Genomic DNA, 25268 nt, shown 5'->3' with positions numbered 1-25268 from the left:
TTATTAGGTGCGGTGCATACAATGTTTTGGCATCCTCTGGGAACTTGCTGTCACCTCTTCTAGCTTTCTCTCAGGATGCTGTCCCGTGGCTGATCTCCTGCTGACACAGGCCGTAAATTTTCATCCAGTGATTCCTGCACTGATCCTTTCATCCTTTCCATAGTTCAAAGCCAGAAGAGATCATTACATTATCTCCTCTGAGGTGCCCTATGTCGCAGGCCCCATTAACTCTCACTTACTTTCCCCTGTATGGATCCCACTGGCTTGTTTGAGCTAAGCATAGCTTCCTGTTTTGGTTTGCTGACCCCCAAGAGAGAAGAATCCCTCCCACTTCCCATGTAATTAAATAGGACTCAGGTCCTATTCCCACTTCCGTGCGATGTGGATGACTCTCACCCATCAGAACTGACTGACACAGCTCTAAGTGGCAGATCTACTTGTCCCACGAGCTCTCGCTGAGGTTCTCCTTGTCTTTACAGCTCCCTTCTTCCCTTGCCACCAGTGGTAATGCTTTGCTGAGTTACAGACAGACTGTCCGTTCAAAGGGGCAGGGATGGAGCTGTTCTCATGTAGCCAAGATTTTAGTGTTGCCACCTCTTCTGGCTGTTAGTATGAGTCTCTTACAGATTCGTTTTCCTGGAGACAGTCCAACGGCTATGCAAGAATCTCACCTTTTATTTTAAAAAAGACCTTCCCCACTCCCTGATTCAGGAGAACAAACAAACCTGACCCCAGAAAGCTCAGAAAGCCAAAAACTTCCAAACTTCTTTTAAGCTCTTGTAGATTTTAAACTAAACTCATGAGCCTGGGGGGTCAGAGCCATGACTTTTGGGTGCTTGGTGTCACGCCACATCACCCCCCCCCCCCCCCCGTAATGCTATATAAAGAACAATCCTATTAATCCTTTGACAGTGTTTTTTCTTTATGCTCTGTGTTTGTTAACAGAGACCTCAGCACACGTACTCGGCCTCCGGCTGAGCGGGTTGTGGGACTTGTTCCAGACTTATAGGGAAATTTAGGAGCCTAGCACTTGATTGCTGAGGGCAGTGTCTGTGAGTCACCTGCTGCTCATCAGTGAGCCGATGTGGGACTCATGCTCGAAGAGGTGGCTGAGTCTAGCTGTAAAACATGCCTGAACATGTTTCCTCAAAGCCCAGTTTCATTCTCCTCCAGCAACTATTTGTCATGTGGGGCTGGCTCCCAAACATCTGACTGAGTAGTGTGAACCGGAGTCCCAGCAACAATGCACCTTCTCTCAAAACCGAGTTCCATCCATTCTTAACATGTACGACAGAGGGATATGGGGGAGCTTGGCTCTGGGCTGTAAAATTGAAGTGGTGGTGTCAGACGCCCTGAAACTGAGTGGGTTTGGGGCTGGGCTCTGGTTCAGCCCCTGCCTAATGAGGAAAAAAGCCACATCTGTGTTTTGCAGAAATAGCTATAATACACTGACCAAATGAGCCCACTACGGATTCAGCTTTACCAGTGTGCTTTTGCCAGTCTAGCTTATTCCAGGACTCCTGAGGGTAACACTATGGGTATAACTGCATCTGTGCTGGAGACTTTGGCTGGCACATCTCTGCCAGTCACTAATCACACTCTGACTGACCTGGGCTTTGTCTACACTTGACCTTACAGTCAACTGCAGATACACAATTCAACCTACCTCAATTATGTAGCCAGAATCCATGTATCTACAGTTGACTGTAAGGTCTGTCCTCACTGAGGGAGGTTGACTTGAGCATTTCACCCATCCGTCTCTCTTACTCCTTGCAAGAGCAGGAGTACAGGTGTCAACTGCCGACCCCAGAACGATCACTTCAGCATGTCTGTACCAGATGTGCAAAATCAAACTCCAGAAGATTGACCCTGAATGGGTCAATCTCCTGGTAAGTATAGACAAGCTTCTAGTTATGCTGGTAGATGGTTGTGTTTTAAACCTGGCGTTGCAGGCTGGAATCTCTGCCTCTTTGTACCTCGTGGGGTCATTGATCTCCCTGCAGTGAGGGGAACACTCTGTCAGGTCAGAATTGAAGGCCAGATCCTCAGCTGGTGTAAATCAATGGAGCTCAGTTTAACCCCATGGACTGACACCAGCTTAAGCAGAGTGAGAATCTGGCCCCTCATGTTTTAGGAGTGATGAATCACACCCCGTGTCTTATGTCCAACCTGAACTGCAGCAACGATGATTTTTTAAGCTTGCATGTATGTACTGTGTCTCTACAGTTGAGGATTTTAAAGATGATTTTTGTAAGGTGCAAGAGGTCATTAATATGTAACTGAAGTGTCCCCAGGCTAAATCGTGCCTGCACTGAATAGGAGAACTACGGGATCCTTGAGTTCTCTTTCGCTTTGCTCACTGGGAGTTTCTCTTGAGGGAGACCTGCAGAAGCAAGGCCTCATCTCCAAAGCAGAAATGGCAAAGAACAGAGAGGAACGGCACTACTTTTTCCATTCTGTTAGATAAGGACTTGATCCTGTGAAAAGCTCTGTTTTCAAGCTCAGCAGCTCACAGGATTGGACTGGGATGTACCTGAATTCCTGCCTCTCTCTAGCAACAGCAAGAGGCTGGCTGTTTTGTTCTGAAACAGACTGCATTTGACAGACGATAGTTTTGGTCCAATTTCCCATTTTCCTGCTTCTTGTTATCCCTTGTGCTGAAAGCTACCTGGCCAGGTGGGCAGTGGTAGATGTCCCCTTTGCACAAGGATCAATGTCTGCACATCCATGAATGTTCAGGTTCTGAAAATCTATTCAGCAAGATTAAAATCTCCAACGTTTCCCATTATGGTGGCTAATGAGCTTTTATTTTTTTCAAGCTGGAAATGTGAACACACTTAATGAAACTCTTGTGCTCCAGCAAAAATCCACTGTGCGGCTGAATGGCGTTGATAACGGAGTGAAGGATGTTTTCCCATCTGTTCTTTGAAGTGCCCTATTAAGTGATTTTATACTAATAGGATTTTCCCAGGAAAGAAAGACAAGAATGACAAAACGCTGAATGCTTCATTAACTCTGCCCCTAAAAAAACTTGGATTGTGCTCATTGACTCTTTCCCTGCCATATTCAGCCATTGTTTGCTCCATTTATGAAGGCATGTTGATGAGACACCAGAGCCAGTAGCATGTAAACAGAATCCTGCCAAGCCTGGATGCTTCTATGAGGCATTCTTTAAAGCAAGGCCTTTGCCTCACTGCAAATATTGCTGGATCCAGTGAGTCTGGAGCATGAATTGTTCGTTTCATTTGCCGCCTAACTCATTTCCACCCAAGATCGGTCTGGAGGCTTGTTCGTGGTCATTAACGTAATTGGTTCAGGAACTTTCCAGGATGAGCTTAGGGGACGCTTTGGCTGGTAGAGAAAAAACTCATTGTTACAATGGCCTGGAATCAGGCTGCAGGAGGGACCTGCAAGGTCTGAATATTTTATTTTCTAATTCATACCGTTTGCCACAGTGAGAGAGGAAAAACCAGGCCTAAGCGAAATGCACCACACCTGCCGAAGGAGCGGCAGCAGGGCTCAGCTGTTTGAGCTGTGGAATGGTTGCTAAGTGTCTTCAGTCTGTCTCCTGATCACTGCCGATTTATGGGCCTGCTACTGCATGATTGGCTACTTTAAGAGGATGTAGGCTCCAGTGCACCTGTGATGAGTAAGGGAGAAGGAAATAGGGGAAGAATGAGCCATGACCTCTCTCAGCCTTAAGAGCGAGGGAAAGAAGATAGCGCCAGAGCAGGCTGGCGGGACAGGGCAGGGCCGTAGAAGACAACTCCTGCGAGGTAGGGTGTGAAAGGATGAAACTGATTTTGATTGGAAGAGTTTGAAGCTAAACGTGTGTATTGTGAGGAGTGTTTTAAGGAGCCCCAGAAATGAAACTAAGGCAAGATGATGAAGAAACAACAGAGGCTATGAGAGGGCACTCACATGCACATTTACACAGCTCAGTCTGGCATGGTGGTAAGCACCCTTATCTCCTGGCTGGGTCAAGAGAAGTTGAAAGCGTTCAGGACATCATAGGATTAGGCCCCAGAAAACAGCTCCCAGGCCTAGCTCTTAATGCCAGTGCTGATCCATCGTTTTAGATTTACTACACCGTAAGTGACAGGGGGTAGCCTTTGGAGCACGGGTGGTGAAAGGCTTCTGCTTTTCAAAAACTGAAACAAAATGAAAACTTTTAATCCCAAAACTTGGTCTACGATGAAATTTATCTTTGCCAAAACCCTGTCCTCTCTCCTAACCACACCAGGGTGTCCAGCGTACTTCAGTCTCTCTGGCCAGTTCTGTCCTGGGCCAGGACCATCACTAAAAGCTTTTGTTTGTGGCTTTGCTGGTCAAGCCATTAGGAATAAGTTTAGACCAGTGATACTCAGATAGATGCTTGCAGGCCGCAAGTGGTTCTGTAATGTCTCCTGCAGCTCTTCACAGCATATGATATTAAAACACTGTGTGATACAATATTAACCAATCAGGATGGTTTTACTATGTTGTTAACCTATTGTAGTTGATCAAATAATAATGCTTGGTCCGTCATTTTGCTGTGAGAATGGTGAATCACTAGTGAATGAAACAGTGATTGCTAATTTGGCCCACGTGCAGCCCATTGGGGTTCTATGAGCGGCCTGCAAACACTTGGTTTAATTTTGCCTACGTGCAGGGTTGCCAGTTTCTGTCCATACAGTTTTTTTCACACCAGTATTATTAAAGTGACTCACCTCTAAAGCCAGGGCAGGTGAAATGAGGTGCGTGCTGCTTGCACACAATGTTGACTGTGAGAGCCATGGACTTCCTTTAGGGTGGTGAAGCACTGGAGTGTGTTGCCTAGAGAGGTGGTGGATTCTCTATGCCTGAAGGATTTTAAGTCCCAGCTTGACAAGGTCCTGGCTGGGATGACTTAGACGGGGTTGATCCTGCTTGAAGCAGGGGGCTGGAATAGATGACCTCCTGAGGTCCCTTCCAGCCCTAGGATTCTATGATTCCTCTGCATCCAGTCAACTGCAATGCTGCTATGGTTTAATTGGTTAATCCTGCAAATTCTAGATGCACAAGTGGTTAGCAAAACTGCCCTGTCCTAGGAGACTGTTTTGGTTATGACAGTCTTGCAACCCACAGAGGCCACTGATGAGGCCTGCTCACTACCCTACCTTGCCCATCACTGGGTTAGACCCACTATGCTGATTTCACACGGCATCACCAAACAGCCATTCGAGGGCAAGAACTTTCTGGTTGTGCTAGGCCAGGTTTATAAAGGGCTTTGGAGAAGGAGTTTGAGGCTTCTGGTTGCAGGGCATTGTGAAACAGGCTCTTGATCTGTGTAGGCTCCGTTGTGAATCCCACTAGAGGCTTTTCTTCATCTGTTCTGCCCCTAAAGACCTTTGTAAATCCTGGCCTGGACTCACCTGGACTGAATGGGAACTGACCACTCAGTCACTGGTACACCTTTAACCTAATGTGATCCTTATGCATAACATAGGGCACATTAAAAGTAAAGCCCACCCGTCCCATATCACGGTAGGGTACAGCAATGCCAATGCTTGAAAGTACTGGGCCCAATGCTGTCACTCTTATTTCCCCAAGTAGCACCTAACTGGGCCAGTAGTCCCATTGATTTCTATGTCGAGACTTGGGCTCATGTGCAAAGAGAAATGAGGACAGGGAGAGGGGGCGGTGATGGGGTTATAAACCCTCATCGTACCTGACTCTGGGCATGCAGGACCAAGCGTGCCTTCTTATTCCCTCTGCCATAGGTGGGCTGAGAATAGATGGAGCTCTGGCTCGGTCCCCAACATGGCAGCTGGCACAGCTGAGCACAGGAAGGGAATGTTGTAACTCGCTGCCAGGATAGGTCAGTAGATGAGTATCTATTGTGCATCCTGGGGCCACTCTGGCTTAGCGTAACTGAGAGCTGGTCCCTTGCATAGGGTGCGTACCTAACACTGCAATCTAACAGTGCCACTTGAGGAGTATGATGCAAGTGAGGGAGGATTTAGCCCTCCTTGTCACACATGAGAAAGATGCTTCTATGGTAAGCTGTTAACTCAAGCTGGCTCATGATTAGTGGTTTAAAAATCAGGACGCCATGCCCTCTGCCCCCGTTAGCAAAGGCCAGAGTCTTTCCAATGCAAGCCGCTCCAGTACTGTTTGCAAAGCCTGACTCCTTCACGTTGACCTCCCTGCAAAACCAAGACATGGCCCATGCCTGGATAAATGAATTCCCATTGTTTGGGGGGTGGGACGGATGATTTGATTGTGCTCTTCTGCCTTCACCTAATAAACAAGGGCCTGATCCTACCAGGAACTGACTACCTCCTGGGAGTCAACGAAAGAGACGAGATCAGCAGATTCTCACTGCGTGACGGTAGTAAAAGGCAATCAGAGTTCGTGTGCCAAACCTTACAGGGGTCCAGTTAAGCTGGGTGATGGGAGGCTCCCTGCCTCTCTAATGGTTGTGCAGGTCTGTACATGGGCAGTACTGGCAGAAAGTGGGGATAGGCCAGGGCAGGGGATGCAGATCTGTGTTTACCTGGTCCATTGGCCTTGGTATCACTAGCCTGGGGAGTTTCACGTAGACAGAAGTGGCACCATCAGATAGGCTGTGACTGTCTCTGGACTGGGGGATCAATTTCCTCTTTCCTGTCACACTCCACCCACGTCACACTTGAATATTTTGTCTTGGAGAATGGCAAAACTGCCACCTCCTAGAGAACTAAGGAGCAACTTTAGTTAATGCAGATGAGTGCAAAAAACTTCAGTAACACTGTGCCAGACCCTTGGAGGATGGAAATTGACACAGATCCCATTGACTTTGCTGCAACTGTGCCAGTTTCAAGGCACTATACAAATATAAGCAGCTAAATCATTGACCCTTACAATGACCCTTCAAGGCAGGGAAGTCCTTTTACCCATTGTACAGATCGAGAAGTTAAGGCTAAAAGTGTACAGGAGGGGCAACGGACAGCTGAGTTTTTGGGTGAGGCAATATCAGAGGTGGCTTCTGAAAATTTCTCAGCATGGGACATGGCTGTGACTGCAGAGAGCACAGATAGGCATGCCTGGCTTCCAGTTGTGGGCTTTGGCCACTGTGATCTGCCTGGAGTATAGGGTGACTATCTGATTGTTTATACAAAGCTTTAAACTGAATCTGGGACTAAGAGAGAGAGCCTAGCTGTACATAATGAGGTACGTTAGGAGATCGGTTACAGCTGTGCAGCTCCCTTTGGCCTCAGTTTGCCATATGCACGCTAACGCTGAGTTCAATCCTGCATCAGAAAACCAATAGGAATTTTGTCACTGATGTCAAGGAAGCAAGCTCTGGCCCTAGCTTTATAGATTAAGGGCTATCGTGGGGTTTGCTGGGGAAAAGTTGTCCCAGTTCTGCTTTCTTATAACCATGTCAATCTGGTGTAACCCCAACAAAGTCTGCAGACACACCTTGTGAAATACATAAGCTCAGAATCAGGCCTTTGACTTTTTGTAAGTGTAAAGCACCAAGGACCTGATCCAAAGTTTGGATCAGGCCTGACTGGAGCTTATAATAATCACACAAAACAAGCTGATTCATTTAATCTGCCTTAAAATTTTATCTCAATGGAATATGCTATCTTGTGTGCACCAGCTAAACAGTTCTGCCTAGATCACCACCTCCTGGCATAAATATAGCATTGTTAATGTGATTTTAAATAACATCTGGATTAGTCAGGAAATGAGATGATGTTTTTAACCATTGTTACGGCCTGAGACAATCTGAGCAAATGCTGGATTCAAATACTGTGCCTCTGGGTATGATTGGCAACATTTAGGTTCCCATAAAGGTTCTCAGGCTGTGTGTGGATAGTGTTTCATTGTAGGTACAGTGCATGCTCAAGGGAGTTTTCTGATTGTTCCTGTGCAAAGCAGCATGTACAGTCTATGACCTGCATGGGAAAGCAATGTTTTTAATTACTGCTGGTGGTAATGATCTTCCATCCAGTTGAACAGTGACACCTGTGGGCGACACGCCACCTCTGATACCAGTGCCACACCCTGATGCCACCACCACTGGCAAAATGTCTCTGAGTGCTCCCCAGGCATTTCTCTCTGACTAGGAAATGAACGAGAATGCATTGTGTGGGTTGCACGCTTTTTGGATGGTGTTGACAAATCAGCACAATGCCTCCAATGTGATTTATAAATACACTGCAATTGATCAGGGCCAAACTGCTCTTTACACAGAGGCAGCTTCATAGTTTGCATTTCAGTAGCTTGGGTCTGAATAAGAACAGAATTTCTGAGCTCTGATGCTGATCCAATGTACGTTGATGTAAATGAGGAGTAAGTCCACTGAATTCTATAGTTACACCGGTATGAATTTGCCATTTAACTTTGGCTTTTATATGTGGTATCCATAATGAAATCAGATATAAAATCATCCCAGACATAAAATCACCCACTTAAGCAGCAAGAAAGACACACATTAAATTCTATGGGCTTTAGATCCAACCCCATAGCAGTAGCCTTGCCAACTTCTGAATAATAGAAATGAGGAAGTAACATATGAATAACTTAGCTATGTTTGGTTCCAGTGTCTTGTTTGCCTGTATTTACCTGGATCTGGCATTATAGCACATTGACTCCAAAAAGCACATTTGTTCGTTTGGCAGGGATAAAATAACCCTTGCAGCACTGCATACCAAGAGTGGGCCCTGTGATCTGTCTCCAAAGTGGAGTCTTTCAGATGAAACCACAAACTGAAGCAGTGGCTGCTCGTGTTGGTGGAAGGTAGTAATGCACTCTTGGCAAGGGTTGGGATTTTAATCCTGGCTACACTCCAAGGTAAATGATTGCTTCGTTAATTTTCGTCCATAGTTTAGATGGTAGAAGATCTTCAGTTTGTTGGCTGAAGTTATTGTTCAGTGTTGCAATGTCATGTGAAACAGGTGTGTTTCACCCCAGAGCTAGCTGCATTTTGTTCCCCGTATATGAGATTTAGCATAAATACTCTGTAAATCTTCAGGGCAGGTCCAGCATGCCACCCCAACATTTGGCTCAGTCTGTTCCCTGTTATGGAATCTATGTGTGGTCTGTGCGGTCAGGCTGGAGGCAGGAGACTTTTGTTGGCTTTTTGTTTTCATGAAATTTTGAAGCTCCACCTCACCCCCCGCTTGTGGAGGATGTCATAAGAGATTTGAGCTGGTCTTGGCTGACGGGATTTGCACCTGGGTCCCTCGGATCGTTCACTGTGCCACTAAAAAAAAATTAAAAAGGGGTTTTCATACAGTCCTCCCTTCCCAGAATTATCATGCAGCAAAAGGCTCATTAGACAGAACTTGACACACTCTTCAATATTGGCTGTGTGGTCCAGGATAATTAATGAGGGAGAGAGTGTAAGATGAAGAACATCCTTATTTGGCCTTCAAAATATGTCTGCTACAGAGCTGCATTGAGTACCAGTTGGCACCTGCAGCAGAGGCATGGGGAATTTGGAATGGGATAGAGATACAGATGGACAGTTTTCAGAAGGGTTCAGCTTTCGTAGATGGAATTAAATTTTCCAAAGAATGTAACTTAGCTCTCATTTAGACATCAAAATAGTAGTAGTAGGCACCACAGTGTTGTCAGTTCCACATTCTCCACAGTGTTGTCAAATCCACATTCTCCACACCCCACTGCCTTGTGGGTTATCCTGGGAAGGAGAAAGGCTAAGGGAGTAAACCCTGACAGAGAATCTGGAGTGGAGTCCGAAGGCGGTTCGGTGTCAACTTCTGGCACTGTCCCGGTAACTCCTGCAGCTGAGCTGGTACCAGACGTGGAGGTTATCCTCTCCTTTGGACTATATCAGTAAAGCCGAGAGGGGGACACTGGTGTCTGGGCAGCCCAGTGTCTCCATAATAAGTGCCCAGGCTCGCACCCGGAGAGGTACTCCGGCATTGCTGAACAGCATTGCATCAACACGGGAGGCAACAGATACCGGTTATAAGCTCTTGCTTGATTGGCGTAGAGAACGAGCACCAGGGGTTGCCTTCAACGGTGGGAGAGATCCTCGCATCTCACTGGACAGTCACCACCCGTCTCAAGCTGGGCAGCCCCCAGCCAATAGGGTACTGTCCCGCCAGTTCACCTGCCTCGCTGGGTGCGTGAGGCTTAAGGTTCCTGAACCTGACAAGTGACTGAAATTTGGGCACCAGGCAAACCAATAAGAAAATCAACAAGAAATGAAAAACATCAACAATTTAAGCTTGCTTGCTGGAATGTGTGGACCATGCTGACCGGCTGGACTGAAGATTTTCAGGCCATCAGTGACACCCAAAAGACCGCTGTCATCAACGAGGAACTGAAGAGGCTCCGAGTTGATATCACTGCACTGCAAGAGACACGACTCGCAGATTCAGGATCTCTAAAGGAAAAGGACTACACCTTTTTCTGGCAGGGTAAAGCCCAAGAAGAACCCAGAGAGCATGGTGTTGGCTTTGCTGTCAGAAACAGCCTTCTACAAATGGTGGATTTAGTCATGGGCGGATCAGAAAGACTTCCTCGGATCACGCTTCAAACTTGCGCCGGTCCCGTCCACCTGATCAGCGCTTATGCTCCAACCCTGTACGCCACACCAGAAGTAAAAGACAAGTTCTATGACGTGCTTAGTGCTGCTGTAGCGCAAATACCTGCTCGTGAACAACTGTACATCTTGGGTGACTTCAATGCAAGAGTTGGAGCTGATTGGGCCTCATGGCCTTCCTGCTTAGGACACTTCGGTGTGGGAAAAATGAATGACAATGGACAGCGTCTCCTTGAACTGTGCATGTACCACAATCTGTGCGTCACAAACACATTCTTCCGAACGAAGCCACAGCACAGAGTGTCGTGGAGACACCCACGCTCGAAGCACTGGCATCAACTAGACGTGGTCATCACTAGGCGTAATTAACCTCAAAAACGTCCTTCTGACACGCAGCTATCATAGTGCTGACTGTGAGACGTCAAAATAAAAAATGTTTAAAGCGAACTTTCATTTGAAGACTTCTGAGATGTAAGGGGGAGCTGTTGGATACCAAATGCTTTGAAAAATCTGTTGCCAACTGTGGGTGTTGAGTACTTGCAAATCCAAATCTGTGGGGTGTCAGGAAATATGTTCAATTCTGCTAAGCATAGAGATGTGGGGCTCTAAATGGACAAATTGGAATTGGCGGGGGGGTTGCAGTTGGACTCTTTTAGGAGATTGTATAGGTTGACCCCCACTCATCCAGCAACATCCGTAACCCAGTATGATTTTAGTTATCCAGATGACCACTTACCATGGGTGTGGCCAAGTTTCCCATGGTCCCATAAAGTTTGTTTACAGCTACCGGTCGTGGCTCTCAGTGGTCTGTGCTGTTATTCAGCTGTAAGTTACCCCTCGATGTCTTCTAAGAGCCCAGTAAGCAGCAAAAGTGTTGGTCACCTGACACATTCTGGCACTGGTTAGGTATGAAGGGCGCTAGACGAGAAAGGTTTAACCTGTAACGCTGTTTTTTATCAGTCCTATGTCCCTTTAATGGTAACTGTATAGGACAGTGAAATCTGTTTGACTTGATGCATTATCTCTTCTCCAAGTTCCTAAATCATCTTATTTTCCATAACTGCAGTAACTGTAGTACTGCAAATCACGTATATTTTTTCCTGCAGTAGTAATTTCTTCCCCCTCCCACCAGTGAGGCCAGCTAGGGCTATCACCTGATTCTTATAAGCTAAGCATAGTAGGTCCCTACTTGGAGATGCAACATCACAAATAGCGAGGGTGATTCAGCAGCTTATGGTCTATTTCCCCTGAGTCATGATGAGGGGGAGGTGTGTGATTCTGAGTAAAAGGAAATCCAGAATAGGAAAGGGGGATGTGCCAATGACAGCTTCAGAGCAACAGAGGAGCAGACCTGGAGTCGCGCTGCCCCACTGTGCACAGCCTGCTCAGGAATGAGGCATCTGTACCTGCCATTAGCTGTGTCTCCTGCATGCTACAGTATGCTTTCAGGATGAAAGGCAGTGGGTCAATGAAAATGCATTTTTTTTTCATTCCTAATGTTTAATTGGGAGGATTGGGAAATGGAAGTTCCTTACCACCTGTGCATCAATGCGTGTGGGCCTGGAGCTTCCAGAACCTTCTGGAAAGTAGTGTCTGTTGGTGCCACTCACCCCTTCCTGCTTTCCTCTCCCTGCAGGGTCTAAAAGGGGGAGTTGGCCCCAGCCTTTCCCGGTTCCTACAGTGAGGGGAACAGAGCATTGGAATAGAATCTCCTTTCTTTGGAGCCTTCAATTCAGGATTGGATTTATTTTGGAAGGATAGCTCAGCCACAATTTATTCAACGCAGTGCAAGACTGGGTTCTTTGGCCTGCATTAGGCTAGCCTGGATGACCTCAATTTATGCCATGTGGGCGATGGTCAAGTCAACACTTGGGTGATTCCAAGTTGAGAGGAATTTAGGGTTACTGAGATCTCCTGAAATGCTGGGATAGCTGCTTTATTGGACCCAAGTACTCCCCTGAACCCAAGGGAGGCGTGGTAAAGGTGAAGATGGGAAGCCTTAGGTATTTCTATTGCCCACGATGTGTGTGTGGTATTTCTGTTGCCCGGGGGGTGGGTGGGTGTGTGTGTGTGCGCGCGCATGAGAGATATTTCTGTTGCCCATGATGTATGTGTGTGTGTGTGTGTGTGAGGAGGAGGGGATGGGGTTTGGCTACCAATAACACTACTCACTCCTAGATAATTTTGGTACTCCATGGTGAAGCCACTCCACATCCTGACCTGAGAAATCTCCTTCCTTGCTTAGAATTGGTAGGTGGGAGGTCAGCTGCCCAGATGCTGATTAACTGTATAATATGATTCCAGGAACATCCCGCTGTGTCTGTCTCTGAAGCCTAAAATATTTGTCAGGAAGAAGATGGAGGATGCTGCAAGTATGGCTGAGAGTGTTTTGTTCAGAATATCATCAGGTTCAGTCATCACTGGGTCTCCAGGTTTGTTACTCTCCAATCTTTTAAAGCTGTCAGCCATTTTGATTCTATGATGTATGTGTGCCTGTGCTATGGAAGGCACGGATCTATGCCATGCCGAGAGACTCCAGTGGTCTCCAGGCACCACCATTACTCTGCAGTGGGGTGAGCAAACTGTTTACATTAGTCCCCACTTTTCGTCTCTGCAATTAGCAGGGCCCCCCAACCTGTCTAATGTAATCCAAACCGATGGAAATTTCAGTTATGTTCACATGAAAAAACAATAAAACCCTTTTGCTGTGTGTAAGAAAATGGCCATAGAATGTAAAAACTTTATTAATTTGTATATAAATGTGAATACACAAAAAAAAGTAACATTTTAAATGATATGAGCTTGAGACCCAACAGCCGATCGTGCTGTACCCCCACCTACAAAATTTCACTTTGCTCACCCCTGCTTCTACAGCTAATTTGCATGCACAAATCTGAGTGGTTGTATGACAGAGATTGCACAGATGGTGGATTATCTGGCCCATTTACCCCAACCATGGACCCAACTGTCATCCACACAGATCAGGGCAAATCTGCCAGCACATCACACACACAACACAACTAGTACACATAATCCCAAACCACACTGACGCTCGCTGCGGGACTCTCCTCCTCTCTATCTCCATACATACAGCTCTCCCAGCACACATGCAAATCAACACATCCAGCAAACAGCCTCATGATTTGTGGTCTGTTACCATCCCTTGGTTAAGTTTGCAGGCATTTTGGGCTTTTTTATACTCATCTTTACAGATTACACCCATGAGTCCACACAGGCTAACAAAATTTCCTATGAGAGGTCAGACATGCAGATGTGTCAGTATATCTACTATGTCAGATCCAGGGACTATCAAAGTGGGTCTCTTGGCACCTCTTATACTGCTCTAAACCTAATGTGGGGGCTACAGCACTCTGCCAGCATTCTGCAGAGATGATACAATGTGCCTTTTAATTTTTTGATGAAAAAGCATTCCAGGCAGTGTTCTGTAAATTGAGTGCTTGGGCAGCCACCCTGGAGAGATTCTATCCAGCTGATTTAACAGAGCACCTGCAGCTGGCAGCATATGTTTCTATTGGTGGTGCATATCTGCACATGCCTTGGCAAACATAAAATTTATTCTGCCCATAGATGGGAAAAAATTAAAGAGAACACTCGTTCCAGGTCTTTCTGTCTTTGTGTTCTGTGGCTCTAAAGAAATGCTGAAGCCAATCACTAGATCCTTTGGACAGAAGATCCTGACACTGGAATCTGTTTCTCTGCAGAGGTTGCATTGTACAGAAATCTTGGGATGTGTGAACTCTATCAGTTCTAAGAAGTGAGGTTTGGAGTACAGTATCCCATGCCCTATGGAAAGGCTGGGAGTCTGAACTTTAATGGCTATGTTATCTAGCAGAAATTCAACCACACAAAACTAGGTTTCTGAGCACACACTTGTTGAGGATCTAACTGGCTAAAAATATATTCTGGCCAACCTGCCCCTGGGCGACCAACATTCTGCTAGACAACTGAGATGTTAGGAATGGGCTGGGAGCCCAAGAGAAAGTCAACAGATTTTATCCAGAACTAAGGGAACTGACAGTTCAAAAACTGACTCAATAGGGCTTCTGATAGTCTAGAGATGGCTCCCTCATCTCACTCTCAAGGCAGAAGGATCTGGCAGATGGAGCGTCAGAAGGGGAAAAACAGTCTGAGACAAGCAGGGCTGCTCATTTGAAATGGCCAAAATGAATCAAATGTTAAAACGCTCTTCTCTAGTGAGAAATCTCCACTCCTGGATCAGGTCAGAAGTTTGTAATGCATCTCCCCTGCCCAGTGTTTTGAGGACTTCAGCACCTAAATATTTTTGAGGATTCGGATCTTCTATGCTGGACCTGTTTGCTCTCCTCACAGAATCATCAAGCCAAGCAGCTGTGCATTGATCAGTGTTGAAACTGTACTAAACTCCAGTGATGCAAACAGATGTTTGGCCTTGCTGGTACAGAGCCAGTAATGAAGTGACTTTCAGTACTCAAAGATGTCACTCTCATACTGGCTGTATCCCAAACAACAGGACCTTTTCTTGCCAGTTGTGCTTGGCAGACATAGGAATGGCCATCATAGCCAGTCATTGATGGACCTGTCCTCTAGGAAATTATCTAGGTTTATGGGTTTTTTTTTTTTTTTAAAACCTCTAGTCTTGGGCTTGACAATATCCCCTGGCAGAGTTCCATAGGTTGACTGTACATTGTGTGAATACATAGTTCCTCTTGTTTTAAACCTGCTGCCTATTAATTTCATTTGGTCCTTCATATTTGGTTGACAAATCTGAACCACACCACCACACTTGTAGTGCACTGACTTTCCCTCCTTTGCAAAACAGAATGCACTTGTTTTATATTAAATCAGCCAAGTCAGTGGTTTTCAACCAGCGATGCAGTGTCTTCCAGGGGGCATGTTAACTCACTTAGGCTGAGGAGTAAAGGCACTTCAAAATACCCACAGCTACATGCAATCTGGCACTTTGAAGTCTGATACTTCAAAGTTGCCATGGGGGAGACTTAGCCTAATCAAGTGCTACATATACACCTTTAAGGTTGCCTAGACTAGCCCTCAGCTTGAGAGTTGCCTATTTAGCCAACAGGCGACATAGGAAGTAATAGTAAAGTCAGTACAAACTAAAGTTTTAGCAGAAGCAAGCTTTAATGTGAGTTTTGTAAGCAAGGTAAATCTTGGGGTACATAAATCAGACTCCCAAGAGATAGAGTGGAAAGGTTGATAATCGGATACATATCACAGGTGCCTGGGTGTTTTCCTAGGGGGTACCAAGTGATAAAGGAACATTTGATACTGAGGACATACTCTTCCTGGCAGTCACTTAGTAACAAATAGGACATCTTCATGTCACCCTATTTGAGAGTCCATTGATAGCTGATCAACCTGATTCTTAGGGAGGTGTTGGTAACTCTGGAAGGGATAAGTGGCAGACATTTGGTGTATATGCTTGGCTGAGGCATCAATGGTAGCTTCACCCCATCTGTGGGGTTATGACTGAACACCTCCAAGCCAGAATATTCCTTAAAAGTAAGAGGGCACCCCCTAAGAACAAATCAGTATGGTACTACTACAAATACTGACTACCTTATTAAATCAATACACACTGCCAACTGTTTCAATATTGGACTTGTCTTCACTTACCTGAAGACAGAGCTAGAATATCAGTTTCCCACTATTTGGACAAGTCAAGTAAGGATGGCTAAATCCAATATCGATGACACATTCCTGTCAGCCCTATTACTCAAACAGGTCAGAGTAAGGGAAGTCAACAAGAGAGTTTCTCCCATCCACCTCCTGCACTAGATATGCCATAGAAATTAGACATAAGAGGTTGATGCCAACTCTGCTATTCTTGTAGCTAGAGTAGCTTATTTTAGGTTAACTTTCTTCAGTAGTTGAGACCTGATTGTTACCAGACTCCAGACACTACACAAACTCCAACAGGCCACAAGACCTGTATGCACTGTTCTGGAGAGGGAGGCTAAGGTGAAATGCTGGACATACAAAAGATACCCACACCATCTCCATTTTAGAATGTTATCTAAAATGTCACAGTTAGAGATTAAGTTCATATACAGCTGTAGCTTTTACGGCAATGCAGCAGCAATTTATTAAAACCAGATTTGAGTAGTCAATCTAGAAAATATGTAGAAAGCACTGAAATTTTGCAAAGATACACAACTTCATTCCCATTTGTGGATGTGTTCAGGGTTTAAGAGATTTTCCTCCAGCTAAACTGCAACAGTCTTGCATAGAAAGTGGAATAGTTGCCCACTGACATATCTGCCTACTTTTTGGGGGTATTTAATCAGAAGCAGACCAAACAAAAGCTATCATGAGCAGTTGCCAGGGTCTACTGATATTAGTCATGAACAAGCCCCACTGCATCAGATGGTTGATGAACATGGAATGTCAGCCTCAGAGCTGAAGCTGCTACTGATGAGTGATTATAATTGTACCCTGTGCACACCTCTCCATTGTATTAACTCTTAACATCTGTATTTCCTTGTTAAAGTCCTAGAACAGAACAGCAATAGTATAAAAATTCCTTGCATTAATACTTCAAGATTGATGTAAATCTGATGCAGCACCCTTAGAGACATTTAAGGAAATTAAACCACACAATTGTTCAAAGTATGATGGATTTAATCTAAATGCACAAAAAAGACTGATTACGAATCCCACACCTCCCCAGACATAGGACAAAAAGAAGCATTATGCAGTTTGGTGCTCCAACTACATGAATTTTTACACCCTGAGTGGAATCTCTAAGCAAGACTTCACTTTACAAACAATGATTTCATGGACATAAGTGACAGAGCTAGGTTGATAAATTTGGAATCCCTGATTTTTAAATAGGCTGCCAACTCTGTTATGGAATGGGAGATGTTCATACCATTATTCACTGAAGTGTTTTCTGAACACATTTCATTATGAGGAGCAAATTAAGCCCTGAATTTAAGAGTAATCCTGACAGACTGCCCAGCCATCATGGGATCACTCTTCTTAGGTCATGGAAGAGTTAGCTATTTCAAAGCATCAAATAGCTTCTCAAGGACTTGCATTTTACAACTGAAATGTGGTAGTCACTACTAGCTCATTATTCCAAATATATGATGTATTATGTAAGGCAATCCCCTTTTCCCTTGACACACTAATTTGAACTAAGATGTGCCTAAATGATCCAGATATAAATGTGTTCTGCATGGAAATGTTATTCAGAAGTTGAATGCTTACAACAAAATTTTAACCAAAATTTTAATCAAGGATTTCTCACAAAACATTTACAAGTGACATGAAAATTCTTGCACAGTAAAGAAATGTTCTCACTTCTACAATGTACCCATATGCACTCAAGCCATCCACTCCAGCTGTGCAATTTGGTCTGCTCAAATACTGGAGTACACAGTTAGTTAACTAAAACAAATTGCATTTTAGGCCTATCATTTTTAGAAATCTCTGATCCTTATAAGTACAAAGTTACCTAGGCTGAAGGGGCAAAAATCTACATTTTACATAAATGTAGCTCTTCAAAGTTCCCATATAGGAAGTCCACAACTTCTCAAGAAGCCCAATACAAAACTGCTTACAATTCAGTCATTTCCTTTACTTACTACTGGTTTGCAATTTCTGCCTGCCTTCCAAAATCTATTAGGAATCACCCATATTGTCCTGGGAATAGACTGAATAGCTTGAGGTTTTAACAGATGTTTGTTACAATGAATATTCCCTGCAAACTTCTTTTCAAAAGTTATTTATATTGGATACCCAGCAAACATTCCAGGACACGAGAACTATATTCTGTCTATGCAAGATAAACTGAACACCATTCAAAGCAAGTAAAAGTTAAACATATGGGTACATTGTAAAACAAGTTTATTACAAGTCATATGATCTGTTCAGAACCATATACAGATTCACATCTTTACATTTGCCACCTGTTACGGAGATACAAGAAACAAAGTTCAACAGCTAAAACATTTTAAAAATGCACCAAGCGTTATAAGTCTCAAACAAAACACAATGTTCTGTACATACGCCTCCCTCCTGTGCTCAGATTTAATGGACTTCCTGTACACAGCTCCTCCTGAGGTCTCATTTCCTCTCATTTGACCTAGAACGACTAAAAATGAGATAGAACAGATTTTACTTAGGGAAATGATTTCCAACCCAACCATAAATTACATACTTGAAACAAGTGCTTTAAACAATGCATCAAGTGGATGAAGTTATAAATATTATACTGATCTTGAGTTTGAGGGGAAAACTCACCTGAAGTACCAAAGAAAAAAAATATTCACAGTAGACAAGCTCTCCTTGATAGCATAAGTCTTTCAAAATGAAATTGCTTAGCCACAATTTTTAAACAGGCTCATCTCCAAACATTTGAGAAAATACAATACCCTTACCTACGAGACCTGGAAAAGGAACGGGAAGGCTTATGATTTCTCTCCCGTGAAAGTGATCTCTCTCTTCTTCTGTCTCTAGAGAGGGACCTAGAAGAGATTACAATGAAAGAAATATCCATGTGATAAATTTTAACTGGACTACATGAATATGAATGAACCATTACTACACAAACAGGCAGAGTCTATTAAAGTGTTTTACAAATGGTACCATCCCTGGAGGTGGAGGGGCTTAGAGCTTAACCCAAGAAAGTGTGGTTATCTAGAAGGGGTGTCACACCAAAGGAGGAGTTTACTTCTGGAGTCTGTTGGAATTGATCCCAGAAGACAGAAGGGTCTATGGCTTAATCCCTGGGAAAGGTGTAATCCACAATGAGGCTGGCACACTGAAGGAGTTCTAGGAATTGTGGGGATCTGCAAGCACTGGTCTGTGAGCCAGGAACAGCAAGGAGATGGCCTACAACCATTTTAAAAAGGACAAAGTTAAGCTGTGCAAGAGAGGGCTGCCATGTAGCAAACCCCCCTCGAGCCGAGCTGCAAGAAAACAACTGCTCCATGGAACTAGGGCCGTCCCCTCAGGGGCTGCAAGTGAACAAGGATATTAGAAGCCTTTCAATCTTTGCAGTGTACTGCTTACCACATTACTATCAAAGTGCCTTTCAAATATCACTGCCCTCATGTTTAGTATGGCTAGTTTCAGCACTGCCCTCTACCACTTCTCCTTAAAGAATTTACTCAATTCTCTTAATTTTGGGGACAATTTAATCAGGAAGCTTTTCCAATAATAAAGGCAGCTGTGACAATAGCCACTCCTTCCTCATATAGTTGAGGAATAATCAACTTGAATTTTGATATTGCTTGAAACTATTACCATATGCTTACATTTAAGCAAACAGATTTTTAAAATTACGTAACAGTACTACATCCCAATGGGACCCCAAAGAGCCCTGTGACGACATTTTAATCGACTGGGTGGGACTTGAACCTGATGTTTGGGGCTGAAGCCCAAGTCCCAATCCCACAGTCTGAGAACTGCTGTATTCATACAGTAATGCTAAAAAATTAACAATCATGGAGTAAATCCAAAGGAATGGAAATATTTCCTACCCCTCAACTCTGGAACAAATTAAAACAAACAGTCTTTAGTATTTGCAACATTTACCACAACTGTTTTGTAAACTACTTTAAATGACACTTGAGTGAATACACTCAAGGATTTTACAAAGAGAAAAATCCATAGAAAGTAGCACTGGATGAAATTAAGAGCTCATTTTAAACTGTTGCTTACCTGCTCCGACTACGAGAAAAGCTTCTCCTTCGTGGTGATCTAGAACCAGATATAGAAAATGAGGCTTTTTATCAATTTCTTTAACATTAATGGTGTGAGGTATTTCCCAACTTGTCAAACTCACTGTTGGGCCCAGTGAACGTGCCAAGAAACAACTGGCACCCATCGTCCAGTAAAAGTGCATGGAGAGTAACAGTAAAAACAAAGCTCAGTGTGAACAGCACTTGTCCAACCAAGAATTCACTAACTAAATGCTTCACAGCAGACCTGTCCAATGCAAAACTTCCACTTCAACTAAGTTCACTGCCCAGAACACCACACCAAAGTCCCACAAGTGGTTCCAAAAAAACAGCAAAACCGATGTTTTGGAACCCATGCAAGCCAAAAGGTCCATGATAAGAGATACCAAGTGAAGAAAGTGAAAATGCCCTATGTGTAAATACGGATATGCCATTAAGTGCTACAGTAGAACTGCATATTTGTGAAAGGCATTTTCTGAAATGCCATAGAGTGTGTTTAGACTTAACTTTAGCTTGGCCCAGTTCATCCCAAAAAGTAATTGTTTTAAGTTTTGAAAACTGTTAGTAAAACCATTTAAAGGTGATAGGACTTGACAGATTTGCAAGGAAAGCTAAATTTGTTAGAGCTTTATTAAAAATTTAGTTTGGCATCTCACATGCAAATACCTCATTTATTTTTGGTTCTATACATATTAAATGTTTCCTTATCACCCTTAAAAGTTTTTTTCAAGCAACATATGTACGTTACCACTCAATTATGCACAGCCAGCCTTTGATTGAGAAAAATAATTACTTATAAGCCGCTTACTCCTTATTTTAACCAGCAGTAAACTGTATAAGCAGGAAAAACTTACTAGTTTTTGGTTTCAACAAGCTAGAAATGGTGAGGTGAGGCTGCCGGACTGACTGCCAAGAAGAATTTGCTGAAAAGGTTTTGCCAGATGTTGCGTTGTATTTAGTTGGTTGGCGAAGGGGGTGTTGTGGATTTTTCCTGCTTTTTTGTTAGCCGAAGGCTGCTGCTGTAGTTGTTGTGAAGACATTTGGTAAATAAACAGCTGAGCTGATTGGCCGGGAATGTGTGGGCGGTCGAGGTGGCTGCTGCCGATTTGGTTAAGGTTGGAGAGAAGGCTGAGAGAAAACAGCATGCTCGGGAACCAAAGGGCGGTGCAACCTGACGACTGGCCATGCCTGGGTCATGTGAAACGACACCAGCCAAGCTGAATGGGGCGCGCTGGTCACATGACGCTGAAAGGGCTAGTTGACTGGCTAATGCAGACTCAGAGGGTGGTGAGAAGAGACATGATGGTGACTCTGTAACGGGTTCATTTTTATTAATAGATGGACCAAAAAGCATAAAAAATGAAAAACAAGCCATCAGTACAACCATCTATCAGCTAACATATTCCTACTGTGGTTTTTTTAATAACCAAAAGGGGAGATGGTTTCAAGCTTACCCTGTGAGGACCTCACTCACCTGGCAATAGGTAAATTCAGCCCTGTACGAATCATGTTGTAGGTTTGAGAAGCGCATGTTATGCAACATCCAGACAAGTTAGTCTGGATCCAAGAAGTCGGCAGTTACCAAAAACCTTGCTAATTTTAGATTTGGTTTGCAAAACTCAAATTACAGATAGCGTCACAAGATGTTTTAAACTCTTTACTAGGGTCAAATTGGATTTATACGTTTGAAAGCAACTGTTGCTTGTTTAAACATTAAACAGTTACCTTCATGGCCCTTATGATTTGTTACACAGTGGAGAAATGAATTTACATGGAAAAGCTAAGTTGCTGTATGTAATGTTTGCTATTATGGAGTCAAGGAAAGGGAACAGCCTACACAGATGTATGGGAAGAAAGGGAAAGTGACTAGAAGATGTGCAGATTTTAGGAAGGAAAAGGGTAAGTCCAGGGCAGAGGGCACTGACTATCAACTTACACAGAGACCTAAGGACAAAAGCCAATGTTCAATACACTATATATTCTCCTCTTGATTTTATAGCGTGTCTGGCAGCTCCAAATTGTGATCAGGATGTTTAAGATGTTACACATGAACATGACTTAAAGAAAGCCTGCTTCTATGATGCTAAATGGTAACAATTTCAATAGCTCTATGCATGGTCTTCAACCTAAGGTACCTGCGACGAGGCGGAGGACTTCTTCTGCGATAATCATCTCGAGGACGCCTACCCCATGATGGAGGCGGACCACGGTTACGACTCCGTTTTTCACCATTAGAAAGCTCCACCCTGACACGGCACCCACAGAGTGTTCTAGGAAAAAGGGGTTACTGTTAATACTCTAACCAACAAATTGTCTGCTCTGAAGACATGCCGACATAACTCTGGAGAATGTAAGATTCCTTGTGTACATTCAGCACTGGAATAAATTGCTTAGGAAGAACGTGGCATCTCCATTACTGGAGGAAGCAGGTTAGACAAACACCAGTTAGGAACGGTCTAGATACTTGGTTCTGCCAGGAGTACAGGGGACTGGAAGAGACTTCTAGAGATCAAATTCAGGTGACTGGACTTGACCTCTAGGAGGTCCCTTTCAAGTTCCTGAGTTTTGTCAAATGCACACAACCTAAACAGGTCATTCACAGGTGACCAGAGCCTCATGCCCAAAGCTACTCAAGGAGGGAGGCAAAAACAAGGAGAGAGTCTGCACAAGTGTTTTTTGGGGGTGGAATTTGTAGATTTACTATTAACTCAAACTGTGGTATGGAGCAGCCCTTCACAACATTGCTGTCCTACCCTCAAGACAATCTGATTCAATACCTAAAACAGATTTTACTGTGTATACTAGAAGTCTGGCTTCTCTAATACCCTTTCTAATGGAACAAAAAAATCCTGCATCTCTCTCCATGTAGCGCAATTTACAAGAAAACTAAACTGTCACTTGTGTCATTATAGGGGCTCTTTGGCCTACTTGGCTTAATCTAATTCTTTACCCTCCACTCCCACCCCTCTACTCCCCGATCTGCTCACCCGAACCATCTTTTCTTGGCTTTCCAACTGAACAAGCTGTTTTCAAAGACACTAAGTTTAGCTCCATCTTAAAAGCAGTGATAAGACATACACTTCTGAAGTATTGTAGTTAAAAACATTCCCTACAAATCAAAGTGAAATGCTGACTTAGGTGTCAACATACCAGGTACTTGGAGGGGGGGATGATATCAAACTCAGCTCAAGTACTACACTTCTAGTTTCCTATCTCAGGTCAAGAAAGAAGGCACTTACCAGCAAATTCACATGGTAGAGGCAGCTTAATCCAACAGAATGTCTTCTATACAAATTCCACACCCCCCCTCCAAAATGAAAACTACAGAGTAAAAAGGACTTCTTGGCTTATATAAATGGGTGTTGTACAAGGCACTGACTACAGAAACAAAAATCACAACCCAACCAACATTACACCAGCAAGGGACTTGCCATTTGACTTCAACAACCCGAATATAAAATACTAAGATCACATGCCAAAGAGCCTAGGCCATGTCTACACTAGGCAAAAAAGTCTATTTAAGATACACAAGTCCATCTACAATTGCATAGCTGGAATCAATATATCCTGATCCATTTTTCTGGCAGTGAGGGAGGCCAATGGGAACCCTTACTTTTGCCTGTTAGAGCCCTGATGGTTTGATTTAGCTTGTCCCCACTAAATTACCTAAACTGAATCCTAGAAAGTAGACTCCAAAGGCATCTATCGCCTAGTAAGTGTGGACATACCCGTTTTTACACAGTAACTCCCTCAATTAAAATGGTTATTCTGCATTACAAGTTTTAACCAGTAGGTAAGTAATACCAGCTATTCAACAGCTGAATGATTAGTTAAACTCAACACCATGTTGTTACTGGATCTTGATCAACGTGAATACAAATTGCTTAATACAGCCCATACTATTCTGTTCTGATTTAACTACTTTCTCTAAATAGCAAATATTACCTTCCATCTAGCTCTCTCACTGCATCAGCTGCATCCCGGGGATCTTCAAACTCAACAAAAGCAAAGCCTGGAGGATTTCTAGCAACCCACACGCTGCGCAGTGGTCCATAGTAGCCAAAAGCTCGTTCCAATTCAGTTTTGTTGCCATTGTTTCCAAGGTTGCCTACATAAACCTTGCAGTCCAGCGGACAAGAGTCACGATGCATCACTAGGAGAGAAACAAAAGGTCAAGTTTATTTTTTTTCCTTCTGTTCATCCTATTTTCCCTAAATCCTCAGAGGTTAAGCTGAGAACATCACTGAAATGCATCAGCGTTAGATAACTATACGGTAACGATAAATAATGACGGGTAAAGATTAGGCTCCCCCAGTTGTGTTAAAATGACAGTTAACTCAAGGAGGGCCCTTTTGGAGGAGGAAAATAAGATCAGCGGTGTTTTAACCGAGCTCCTGGAGACCAGCGATTGCCCCCGCCCCGCCCTTAAATGTCGAGCCTGGAAAGTTGGCACTAGCAAAGCCTGCAGGGGGCGCCCAGCCCTCGCGCGCGCTGGGCTCCATTGTTCCGGGCGCAGCGCGCGAGGCGGAGCTGCGCCTCCAACCGGGCCGCGTACCATGGCCAGCCCGCCGCAGGAGGGACCGGAGCCATCCGGTCCAGGCCGGGCGCGCCCCACCCGGGAGCACGTTACGAGGGACCTCCCGCCCCGCGCAGCTCGGCCCCGAGCCGGTTCCCGTTCCGGGCAGCCAAGATAGGTAAGCGGGCTCCATCCGGGACCGCCTAGGGAGGAACCTCTCTTCGGACCCCCTCAACCCCTTCGCGGACGAGCGCCTAACCCCCCTCTGGCGCCCTCTCCCCGCCGTTCTGGCCCCGCCACACAAAATGGCGGCGGCTCTTTGTTTGGCGCCGGCGGGCCACGGAGCCTCCACCCGCCTCCACAGGTCGCGGCTCGGACCCGGCCTGACCCCGGGGGAGGCCCTCACCGATTCCCGGGGTGGGCGGGTGCGAGACGGGAGCACGCGCTAGCGACGCCGCCGCCGACTCGGTCCCGAAAGGGCTCCCGCTTCGCTTCTCCTCACTGGACAAAATGGCGGTAG

General features: G+C 44.6%; 1 protein-coding gene and 1 long non-coding RNA gene across 2 annotated transcripts in view; one reads left to right on the top strand and one right to left on the bottom strand.

Moving 5' to 3' along the window:
* The window catches only part of LOC142002042 (uncharacterized), a 26062-nt gene extending 3564 nt beyond the window's left edge, over window positions 1-22498 (top strand). The window contains exons 2-3 of the long non-coding RNA XR_012642610.1: window positions 12830-12957; window positions 22364-22498. This is a non-coding gene — a long non-coding RNA (uncharacterized LOC142002042). The remainder of the gene's footprint in view (window positions 1-12829; window positions 12958-22363) is intronic.
* SRSF3 (serine and arginine rich splicing factor 3) lies at window positions 17763-25268 on the bottom strand. The gene is made up of 6 exons (XM_074977828.1): window positions 25155-25268; window positions 24178-24385; window positions 22368-22502; window positions 20213-20251; window positions 18928-19014; window positions 17763-18641 (listed from the first exon to the last, which is right to left on the bottom strand). Exons 2-6 carry the CDS (start codon window positions 24381-24383, stop codon window positions 18614-18616), a joined length of 495 nt encoding a protein of 164 aa, XP_074833929.1. The 5' UTR covers window positions 24384-24385; window positions 25155-25268; the 3' UTR covers window positions 17763-18613.

This window comes from Carettochelys insculpta, chromosome 26, assembly GCF_033958435.1.
Source record: "Carettochelys insculpta isolate YL-2023 chromosome 26, ASM3395843v1, whole genome shotgun sequence".
In the NCBI taxonomy this organism is placed as follows: Eukaryota; Metazoa; Chordata; order Testudines; family Carettochelyidae; genus Carettochelys; species Carettochelys insculpta.
This window is presented reverse-complemented; position numbering and strand designations above follow the sequence as displayed.

Bases quoted from the DNA above. Each gene is read 5' to 3' on its own strand.
- SRSF3 (XM_074977828.1), bottom strand. From the start codon at position 24,383: ATGCATCGTGACTCTTGTCCGCTGGACTGCAAGGTTTATGTAGGCAAC. The intron at 22,503-24,177 runs GTAATATTTGCT...CCTTTTTCCTAG, and splicing joins GTGAGAGAGCTAGATGGAAG to AACACTCTGTGGGTGCCGTG. The intron at 18,642-18,927 runs GTAAGGGTATTG...TCTCATTTTTAG, and splicing joins TCCTTTTCCAGGTCTCGTAG to TCGTTCTAGGTCAAATGAGA.